At 39.5% G+C, this 12,086-nt stretch overlaps 1 protein-coding gene across 5 annotated transcripts in view; it reads right to left on the bottom strand.

The window, feature by feature from the left end:
• LOC129805462 (E3 ubiquitin-protein ligase Ufd4) overlaps window positions 1–12,086 on the bottom strand; it is a 56,506-nt gene that overhangs the window by 2,011 nt on the left and 42,409 nt on the right. For 3 of the 5 annotated variants that reach the window (XM_055853378.1, XM_055853380.1, XM_055853379.1), the window contains 2 exons: window positions 5,625–9,425; window positions 1,272–3,034 (listed from right to left, as the gene is read on the bottom strand). In XM_055853378.1, the coding sequence (XP_055709353.1) occupies window positions 1,272–3,034; window positions 5,625–9,425 (5,564 nt within the window). The remainder of the gene's footprint in view (window positions 1–1,271; window positions 3,035–5,624; window positions 9,426–12,086) is intronic. The other 2 variants (XM_055853381.1, XM_055853383.1) reach the window with 1 other exon arrangement.

Below are 12,086 nucleotides of genomic sequence, written 5' to 3'. Positions count from 1 at the left end.
TATTTTCAATACTAATTGATTTTTTTTGTTACTCTCCTTTCAGAACAGTTGTTTAGAAACTTGGCAAGCTATTTATCGTCTTATTTTTACTAAAATTAGTCTTAATACGTTTAAAAATGAATTGATATGTAGAGGTGAATTTGGCTCAAATTTTGGACACCTTGGTTGTAAATTTGGACACCTTAACTGTATATTTGGACAGTTAATCCGCCTCAATATGATGCCCATTGTTTTCCATTTTAAGAAACTAACTTATCAAGTCTTTTTCCTGTTTATGTAAGGCAACCGCAGAAGGTTAGAAGAAGCCCGGTAACTTTCTATTTCTATATTATTCATTAAAGTGAGTTGACTTCGGTACTCCAAGTACGCGCGGATTCGCGCATTCCCTGGACTTTTAAGGCTTTTCTCACTACATATCGTTCGTAGAGATGATGCTCCTTTGTTTCTCCAGGTATTTATACAATCTGGTCATCACAAAAGCTAAAACTTCACGAAATTTCGAGAGAAAACACCCGTCCAAAATAATAAGTAACACTCCACCGGAGAACCTCTGAGGAAATTGTCCATTTATCACACGAAAAATGTAATTCACAGGGAAAATCTCACTTAAGGTAAAATGTAAAAATCACCATTAACGTGTATCAACACAATATTCAATGAATATTTAATAATATCACTTAAAAATATCGATGAAAGATTGTTAGTAGTTCACCACAGCTAAATAATGACCAGCTCACAATAACTTTTGTTTTGTAAATATGTTTTCAAAATTTCCTATGAAAATGAGCGAGATGACTATACAATTGCACATGTACTAGATCTATGTTTCATTCACTCTCATTGAAATGTCAAAAACATGTTTACTAAACAAAAGTTATTGTGCGTTGGGCATAAGACTGAAGTAAACACAAAGTTCTGTCATATTTCTCATAAGCAATTGCTCACACTAAAATTTCAACAAAGCAATTTTAATTCAAATCATATTCAAAATTTAACAAATTTGGCGTTAAAATCTTCCAAAAAGAACAAATATTTAGATAGAATTCATTATTCATCAAATAATGGAATAAAAATCAATAATTTTAATCAATTTATTTTTAGTGTCCAATTTTACCCTCAAAGTGTCCAAATTTAGAAACTGTCCGAAATTATGAGCTCTTCCGCTATTTTCAAGTTTCTCAGGATACAGCATCGAACTCTTTGCTCTTTAGTTTTTCAATGGATGAAAATATATCGGAAATTAGAATAAGATAGTCATTTTTAGTACTTACCTATCTTTGCTGTAACCCAATTTTGGTTCTGTATAATTGAGGAGATCATCTCTGGTCCATTCGGGATTCTGCTCGCCACAGATCATAATGCGTGCCTCATCTGGCGTAAAAGCGGCCAATTTATTGAGTGGAAACACCTGACTGAATCCCTCATGAAAAGCCTGGAGTTGCTTGGCAATGCCATCTTGGAGGCAGAAATTCATCGTGAGATCACAGTATTCCTCCACATTCATCACCGTAACATCCACTTGACTTCCATTTGGTATGAGTTCAGCACTGGTAAACCCATAAACTTTCGAACTAGGCAAGTACGTGAAAGACAGTGCCAAATCCTCGAGATTCACTTCTCCGGATTTTGTGGTGAGCTTCAATTCTTCAATCATTTGGACTTTGGTTTCGGGCGTTAATGTGGGATTTTGTTCAATGTTCTGCTTCTGAATGACAAGATCTTGGAGTTCACGAAGGAATTCTGCCCGAATTGGATCAATTTCGGCCAATTGATCACATCCCAGAACTCCATCGTACCACGATGATGATGGGAATCTAGCACCCAACATGCGAGAGTATGTATCAATTGTCTCCCGATCACTCTCCTCCGACATTATACTGGACATCATAATGTCATCATTGGACTTGATGCCCGTCGTGGAGATGTTGCGACATTTGGTACTCTTGGTATGGCAGAGTAACTGCAGGAATGGCGTTGACAGTGGTAAATCCACAATACGTCCATCCTGTAGCACCTTGGCCAGAAAGACACCCAGGAACCAGAAATACTTGGACACCCGCTCACACATCTCCGAATCCTGCGGCAGAGGAGCTGGAAATAGTCCAGCTGGACGTCTCACATAGTACCCAATGGGCTTTGCACCCTCACCCAAATCAATCTCCATCTCATCATCTCGCTTCTGATCCACCTCATCATCACACAGCCACATCCCTAGATCACTTCGCTGCAGTTCTGCCGCCACAAGAGCATAAAATTCCAAAGTGGGTCCCAAACCCGTTCCTTCCTCCCCCATAAATTCCACCTCCAGCACAGACTTTCTGGTACAATGTGTCCTCATCACCTGAATTGCCCATTCGATGAGATTCTCACTCCTTGGCACCTTCACACGATCATGCTTGAGGCGTCCCACTCGGAATTCATGCTGCTCATCGCGTCGTGGACTTGAACCTGGAATCCTTCTATCCAATGTCACATCCCTTTGTGACTGCAACCAAACGATACTCCTGGATGCCCCAAAGGCCGTTGAGCTAAAGTACAACTGACGCGTTTCAAAGGGAAACAGAAAAGGACATGATTGATTGAGATCTTCACACCACGATGGCAAACTATTGCTGCTGAGCACCAGAGGATCCTGAATCTGCTGCAACAGCTTATTCGTGATTTTCTTGCTCATAAACAAATCCCCACTCAGTGTGCCTGAACTATCATTCTCAATGGTCATCAATTGACCATTGATGGCATTGAGCTGTGACAGAAGCTGAAGGACATCATCCACAGAACAATGAAGTGTCGAAGGTGTCACTGAAAGGGAAATTCGGTTAACTGGGAACAACAAAAGTCCCTCTGGAGGAGATTTCTTACTTGGAAGCGGAGAACTTGGTGATAGAGTTGATCCTCCACTTCGACCTGAACTGAAGACAGACACCACTGGAGTGGTTCTGCCTTCACCACTACTTCCATTGTTGTCCTCCTTGCTGGTTGCTTCACGGTAGATGATGGTGTAAGTAGGCTCCCAGATCTTCCTCAGCTTCTCCTGCAGAGATTGTTGATCAAACATATAACTTATAGGGCAAAAAAAAAGATCAACTGTTCTGATTAAGAGGCTAAACGGTTAGAGATAGCGACTTGGGGTCGGTAGGGAATTCTCCCATAAATCAATCCTCTCCGGATAAAACAAGTACACTAAGTCCCGGGATTATGCACATTTTCGGGAGCGAAAAAAAACGCGCGAAATGGCAAAAACGATTTAACTGTTTAATAGAAATGCATTAACAAACAGTAGGGGAGACTGGGGCAAAATTTGTCAAAACGAAAATTTCAATATTCATCATTTTCTAAAATAAAAGAGACTGAGGCTTGAAATTTTTATTATACTAGATAGCCTTCATGAACTTTCTTAAACTTGCAAAGTTTCAAGGGATTCGAGGAAGGATTATGTAAAATAAAAAATAATGAAATTTTGAGCCCTATTTTTGGAATATTTGGCTTACAGAAAATATCAATACTGATTAGCTCAATTTAAGCACATTTCTCGTTAAGATAGACAAAAATTATCTTCGACAAAGTTGCAGAGGAATAAATTTCCTATAAAAATATGTCTATTTGATATCTTTAACGTTTGCGAGAGTAAAACGTCACGAATTATCCGAAGACTGACAAAATTTGCCCCAGCAATTTTGAGAATCTCCACAAAATCGACTTTTAGAAAATGATTCGAAAATCACATTTCTTTCGAGATAGAGGCGAATAGTCTTCTGCAATGTTGTAGAACAGTAAATTTCCTATAAGAATATGCACATTATAAAACGTTTAAGTTTTCTCAGAGCTCGTGAAAGAATTAATTATGCGTTTTGACAAGTTTTACCCCAGTCTCCCCTACTTTTTGTCCAGAGTTCTTCAATAAATTGTTAGAATATTTAAAAATGTTACTTTAATAAAAGAAATTAAAGTTTTTATTCTGAAAAAGAAGCACACTGCTTTCAAATTTCCCGCGTCGCAACATAGTATACATTCAGGCGCATTATAAAAATGATAAAATAAATTAACTCCCAATGGTAGGCAAACTTGCATATTTTATTTGTATGTGCATAATTCCGTCAAGTGCATAGTCCCGAAATGCATAATGCCGGGACGTCCGGGACCGAGTGTATTAACCATACATAAAAGATAGTGGTAAGCTTAAATCAGCTTATTGTAGGTGAGATTTTTAACGTGAGCTAACTCGGAATGCATGGAAATTCGATTTAGAGCTTAAGTTGGGGGACCCCATTCAGTTATCTTTGCATTTAAACCAAAATATCAAGGATTTGAATGAATCAACAGAAAAGTGATATATAAGCGAAATGTAGACCAGAATCTCCTCTATAATTTGCCGAAGAACTTGACCTCATCGATTAATCAGAAGCCGAGATAATCGAGGTTGTTTGTTTCTGAACTCGTTTTTTCGACCAGAGCGCCTCAAGTGTGCATTTGATGAACTTCAACTATATCAAAGAATTGTTGTATTTTGTGATACTTTCCATTTAAAACCCTATTTTAAGCATTTTAAGTGTCTTGGTCGAGTAGAAGCAGTCAAATTGGCATCTGAGTGGTTTCAAAGTATTATTATGGAAAAAATCAATTTTTTTCACACTTAAACGACAAAATCAGACAGATGGCATTGAGCAAAAAATGATGTTTGGTCGAAATATAGATATAAATTTTCTCTACAATTATGCCGAAGTAATCATCAAGATCGGTGAAGCATGTTTCGAGATAATTGAGGTTATGTGTTATGAAAATGGTTTTGTCGACTGTGGCGCCCCTAGCGGTGGTCCTACAAAGTTTAAATGTTCTAGAAAGTTGTAGTGCTTTCCAAAGCCTTTAATTTGCGCCCTCAGACTTCAAAATTGGTTAAATAGAACCGGAGATATGAGGTTTTGAATTTCGTGAACATTGACCCCTTATATCTCCGGTTCTAACGGGCTTCAGACCTAAGACTTAGCCATATGGCTTAACTGTTCTAATTTTTATCAATCACGATTTTTTGGAAAAAATAACTTGGGATTAGATTATTAACCCTTTAACGACGAAACACTTTTTACGGACTGAAAATCAACAATAAAAATTAAACTGAGAAACATAATCAATGATAAGTCTTACATCTAACCTTGGAAAGTCCAACAGAGTCTGATTTGGTGTATTTTGTACTTCTATGAGCGATATGGACAAAAATAGCCCAAAAATTTAAATAATTTTTCTGACAATACCAATGAATAATATTTTTCGCTTTAATGAAAAATATTACGTATAAGTATTGTAGTTTGTATTGCCAAAAGGATTTTGCTTAAAAAAATGGGAAGTATAAAAAACAAATAAAATCACGAATTTGAGAATTTAAAATATTACCCTTTTTAGGTGTATTATGGGTTAAAGTTACCTTTTTTTTCATGTTGATTTTACCCTCAAATATGAAAAATTAACATTAAAAAATGTTGATATATTTTTACACCCGAAAAGTGTTAAAGGATGAAAAAAGTTAATCGTAGCCTCTTTTTTTTCTCAGTGAAGGGGCTTTTGCAAAGCACGAGATTGCTAACGAGTATCTGAAAGAACAAATGGAATAAATTTTAATGTGTACTTACCGTTTTGTTCATATTGGTCATCTGCATGAGCTCCTGAACAGCTCTGAAGATAGTCCAGTCTGGATTGGTGAGTGGAATTTCCACATCGGGTACCCCAGCCAAATTGGGTCCTTTCAGTACCAAGTGGAGCGACGGTTGTGGTATGAGCGTTACATCAACCAACTGGGTCTGACTCTCTGAACCAGGTGGTGGAATTTCGAGATCTGTCGTCTGATTGACATTCGTGCGTCCAGGTCGTGGATCAAAGGCTGGAATTAGGGCAGAAAATTGCCTCTTGAGCACATACTCATCATCCCAGGATTTTCTCTTGCCAGCTGCCACCAGACGATTTTCCAGTGTTTCATCATCCATGAAAGACAGCAAATTGCGTGATACCATTACTTGAAGCAGTGTACTTCCCACTTCCTCATATTCATCCTCATTCTCCTCATCATCATTATCCTCCTCCATATCTTCATCATCTTCCAGATCACCCAGTAGCGTTGGTGCCCGACAGCTCTCGAGGAAATCCTCTAGGGACACCTGTTCGCTGTCACTGCTAGTGGAAGTGAGGCTCATTGTAAAGGCCGGATTGAGAGCTGGAGATGGACTTGTTGCAGCCTGAGCTGTATTAGCGGCTGTTGTAATGCCAGCTGTTGTTGCGGAATTTGTTGTTGTGGGAATATTGGCTGAACTTGTGAGACTTGGATAGCTCTGGGCAGTGCTGAGGAGACCAGTGTGAAAATTACTGGAGAGTGCCAGTTTGACCAGGCTCGTGACGGAATTTGGGGCACGTGGAAAGAATCCCGATGTACTCTGATTATTTGTGGCATTTGCCGTATTCATCATTTGATTGTTGGCCTGAAAAGCACTACCACCGCCACCACCACCACCACCGCTACCCTGAGATGTCCTCCTTCTGGCCATGGCGGCAAATGTTTCGAGTAGTCCATGTGGTGTAGCCGGTTCAATGGGATTCACCACTTCACTGGTTGACGTCGTGAGATTGGGCACTGAGACACTCATAGGATTAGCCACTACAACAGCATCAGCACCTGCTGTGCTCGTTGACGACGGAGCAGCAGCCTGAGTGAGTGTTTCGGTTGTTGTTGGAGGAATACTCTGTTGAGTCATCATGGGTTGCGTCGTATTGTTCTTCAAATTATTCGTTGTATCCCGTTCCTTGGCAACAGATGGCGGCAGTGGTAGATAGATATCTTCAGGTTGTTGCTGTATCTGCAACAACTTCTCCACCCGATGAAGAGGTTTGCGCATCTTGAAATTCTGTTCTTCACTGCTTGGTTGCATCTTTTCGCCACTTGGTGTTGTTGTGGTATTGGCAATTGTTGACTTTTGCAGTGTCATCCTGACAGCTGGTGTCAACATATTAGCTGTCGATATGGACAGAATGTCCGATGACAGAATATTGCTGGCATTGTTGCGGAACGTATCAACACCCTGACTAACTGTTGTTGTCATCTTGGCAACTCCAGCTTGAGAACGCAATGTACTGAGGAGGCTCTTTGATGCAATGCTGTTGGTTGAATTACTCGCGTTGATTTTGTTGTTGGCCTCATTGAGGATTTTACTGTCTTCAGGATAACTCTGTTGACGCACAAAGCATGGATTTCCAGCACTACTGGAAGCTGGTTCGGGTGTGTTTAGAGTTAGATTTTCCGTTATGGTTGCTAGATCTGATGCAATAGTTTGTGTTGAATTGTTGATGGTTGATAGGTCCGGATGATTGTCACGTAGGGTGTGAACTACAACAGAAACTTCTGTCTGATTTGGATGAATTTCACCAGGATTGACAATGTCACTTTTGGCCGATGACAAAACATTCTCAGCAATTGCCTCAACGGCCTGCTTCCATGTCAGATTGTCAGCAGACGATGCTTGTTCAGTTGATGCTACAGAACTCCGACTTTCCGTTGTAGCTTCGGGCAGACTCGGTGTCGAACTGGACTTTCGGCTAGTTAGAACACTCGTTTTATCACCGGTTTTCTTCGTTGATAGCGGTATTAGGGAATTTCCTGGTTCCATCATCAAACTATCACAATTGGCCAATTTGAGATCATATTTCCCCTCAGCACCCATCCTATAGCTATTCCTTACACCATGATCCCACTTCACATCGATCCATCCATTGTGAATCTCCCCTGAGACGGTACCTTCGCACGGCGGATGTCCATCCTGATCGTCCCAGCGCCAATCAACACCACGTACAACTCTCGCACCCGATGTAATATGCTTCAATTGAGCCCGAATCTGACGTCTCTCACGACGAATTTTCGCCTCCATCTCCTTAGCTGCTGTCTTTCCCAGATCTTCACAAACTGACACGACCCGTCCGTAAATTTCGAAGCCCGACAGACTGAGGTAGTGCGTCTGTCCAGATGCATTGCGTCCATTCTGCTGAATACGCACATGACGGAAGCCTATTGTCTCCTCCGGGGAGCATTCAATGGCCCATGTACATGTACTTCCCGGCTCCACGAGACTCTTATCATCTGTATGGGTATACAGTGTTTGCCACGTGACTCCATCCTTTGACATCTGAAACATCCAATTTCTCAGTGCTGAACGCCCATATCCTCTCGCATGACGCAACGTGTAGGCCGTTGGGATGAGAAATAGTCCCAGATCAATGGCAAACCATGCTTTCTTGTTGTCCTTTGTGTGGCAATTGATTGAAATGCTGTCACGTGACAAGATATCCTCCAACTTTCCATACGGCAACTGCTTTCCCTCCGAACTCGTGACTGTCACTAATCCATATTGAGCTGGATTAACCCATTCTGTTGTCTTTCCATTCGTACCAATGAAATATATCAATCCATTCTCATCGAAATCATACTGATGCTTAAAGACAATCTGCTTTCCATTCTCTCGCAATTTTTTCAAGTAGAAATATGTTGATCTATCCATATCGTACCACTGCTTAGCCACCATCTTCAGCAGATACTTAGCCAATTGACCCACCGTAGCCAGTGGTTCCATCTTCAAGTGCCTCCCAGTTCGATCAAACAGTGTCGTCTCACAGCTAGCCCTTTCAAGGCGGAATCTCAGTCGTTTCGTTAAAATCTGCAAACCATACCCCGTTCCTGGACTCTCATACAGATAAACTGGCAATTTCTCAATACTCTCCAGCACAGACACCAATTTTGCCACCAAGATACTAGCTGTACTCTTCCCTCCTGCACCTGCCTCAACATTCGATCCACCCTGAATGCACTGATTGAAAATGGCAATTCGTTGTTTCTGCAATTTGTTCATCTTATTCCTAGTCAATCCAGATTCCCAGTAATTCTTCGACAGTAGCGCCACCAGAGCCTGCACCAAACCCGAACTATGCATCTCATAGGCACTCACCACTCCATCCACGTGGAGAAGTGTGGCTAGATTGCAGAGTGCCGATCTGAGTCTCTCCTGCCAACTAATCTTATCACTACCACTTTCGACCACAACACCACTTACACCACCTCCACCACCACCATCCACCATTGTCGTCTGCCTGGCCAGTTGCTGTGAATATTGCTCTTCCAGAGCTGTCTCAATTTCACGCACAATCACCGCCAACGTGGCTACAGCACCACGTGGAACAGCTTGAGCTGCTTTGAAGTGACGATTGTAAATGTCACGTGCTAAATTCTTCACTTGACACTTTTGTGCCTCAGCCTTCGAGCGCATCTTCTTCTTGCGACTACTCGACCAGCCAGACGCAAAGTCTGGACCGAGAGTCGTCTCAGCTGTGAATGTGTGCTTTGTGCCACGATTGCTCTCAAACACAAATCCAGGTAAGTCATCCTGCAGAATTGTCACCTGCAACAAGATGAAGAAGTCAATCAGCAACATATATTACGGGCAAGCGCCTGCCAAGTTGGCCTTTTTATATGGAGCTATTTGAAGCCAATTCCTAAATTGATCTCGGACTCAGCTCACAGTGTTCCGAGGAAAAAATGTATTTAAACAAAAAAATAGTATATTTTATCCCTCCATACGGAAAGGTATCTTATAATACGGAAGAACTTCTCACTTTTTAAATATTTAGCATAACGATCACGAGTGCAGAAAAATTCCCATATAAATTTAAATCGAAATATGAGAAAGTGGCTTCAAATTTCAGGCAATTGCCAGGGGGTTGATTACGGGAATTCCGTTATGCGGTCTTAAAAATTAAGAATGATGTTATAGAGGATAGAATAGCCTGATTCAGAACCTGCTCTAATTTTTCACAACTCACAGTGCGAATAGGAGAAGGTGGGGCTACATTGAAAATAATCATTTTTTTCTCAAATGCAATTCAATTCAATTCATTTACGAGGGCACTCTCAGAAGTCCCTGGCCTCGGGTATAGATGGCGCTTGTAGGTTGGGATCAGTGACTTTTTTCCAAAGTACCAACATTAACCCTTTACCGACGAAACAGTTTTCGCGGACCGAAAATCAGCAATAAAAATGAAACCGATAGGGGAAAGGCTCATAATTTTGACCAGTTTCTTATTTTGGACACTTTGAGGATAAAATTGGACACTAAAAATAAATTAATTAAAATAATTGATTTTATTCCAATATTTGATGAATAATGAATTCCATCTAAATACTTGTTCTTTTTGGAAGACTTTAAGACTAAAAACGTTAAATTTTGAATATGATTTCAGTTAAAATGCTTTGTTGAAATGTCAGTGTGAGCAACTATATTGAACTTGTCGTGACATTCAAAAGAAAGACGAATGCGAAAGAGACAGAAACACGAAAAACGTTTGAGAAAGAAAGATGAATTTTGTCCTGAGTACCTGTCGGACGGGTCTTCTGGTTATGAAGAGATTGGGCCAGGGTTCGGGGACTCTTAGGCCCTTGACACACTTACGACTTAAGCCGAGAGACGGCTTAGTGGAAAATAATAGAAATGTGGTTTAACCATTATTTCAAGCATAATTACACTAAGCCGTTTCTCGGCTAATCCTCATGTCTGTCAAGGCCCTTAGTGCCTAAAGTTAACGGTGATTGCCTTTATGCTGTCTACATACTAGAAGCAATTTTCGTAAAAAAAAATGCCTTTTTTTTAAAAAAAATTCTGACGTTTCTGTCTACAAGGATAGGGGAAATTTTCATTGAAAAGGCATTTTTTAAAGAAATTTCTACTAGTGTGTAGAGGCCATTAGAGAACGCTTTTTGTTAAGGGCGTTACTATTTTCAATGACATCCCGAGTGACAGACGCTCTTCTGTAACTGCCATTCGGTATTTTTTTTTTTTCAAATTACAGCCTGAGAAGCTTAGGATTCTGAATTTTTTGCTTTTGGTTCTTTTTGCTCTTTACTGTTAATTCTTAAATTTCTTTTGCTTTTGTAATTTTTTTCTCTCTCTATTGTTTTTTTTTGTTCCTCTTTCTTTGCTTTTCTTTCTTTCACAATTGTAATGCCCAGCGCAGAATAATTTTTGTTTGTAAACATGTTTTCAAAATTACATATGAAAGTGAGCGGGATGACTACATTGAGATCTCACTCACTCTTACTAAAATGTCAAAAAACATATTTACAAAACAAAAATGTTATGGAAATTTTGAAAACATGTTTACAAATAAAAATTATTGTGTGCTGGGCATAAAAGGGATAACCCTGTTATTGTGAATAAATAGTAATAATAATAATAATAATAATTTTGATTTCATGAAATTTTCCAGATCTAAAAGATATGACGTGCTTTTGCCATTCTTTAACTGAACTTTTTTTCAATCTAAATTCCATAAAACAGTTTTCAATAGGACAAAAATATTTTTCTGTAGCTTTTATAATTTTCGAACACAGTGTTTCGACTAAAGAATTTTTCTTGGTTAATAAAGTTCTTAAGCAACACTCTCGGCTGAGTAAAAGATTTTTTTTCTTCAAATTTCATAAAATTGCATGATTTGAATTCATTTTTCCATATTGTATCGAATTTAAAAATTTACATTAGGGTGGAATCACCACTTCTCGCCAGTGTCTCATTTTTCGCTAGTTATATTGAAATCGCTATTTTTTGCGATTTATGAAATAAATGAACCGCGAAGTTATGTGTATTTTTACTGCTACTACGTATAGAGTCTAAAAATAATATTTATTGGTTTTGGATTTAGGATTTTGAGTATTTTTTAGAGAAATATTTAAAGTAAGTGCATCGAATCCAATATTTCTTAGCAAATATACTAGATTTGATTACAGATTATATTACAGTGGGGGCGGTTCCTTCCGGAACCGCTGCACATCTAGACTTCCTTTTGGGCCTATTATGCATCCCAAATTAAATTAATCCCATTTAAGGGCAAGATGGTTCAAGCCATAGTCCGTTTTTCGGATAAACTCAATTCAAGAGGGCGGCTTCAATCTTGATAGGTCTTCATCAGATAGTACCGCTTTACCTAGCAGCACTCGTCTGAAGTTACATAAGCTATGGCAGTCACACACATAGTGAGTGAGCGTCTCCTCAGTTTGATTGCATCCTCTG

The sequence above is a fragment of the Phlebotomus papatasi genome, chromosome 3, assembly GCF_024763615.1.
Source record: "Phlebotomus papatasi isolate M1 chromosome 3, Ppap_2.1, whole genome shotgun sequence".
Taxonomy (NCBI): domain Eukaryota; kingdom Metazoa; phylum Arthropoda; class Insecta; order Diptera; family Psychodidae; genus Phlebotomus; species Phlebotomus papatasi.
This window is presented reverse-complemented; position numbering and strand designations above follow the sequence as displayed.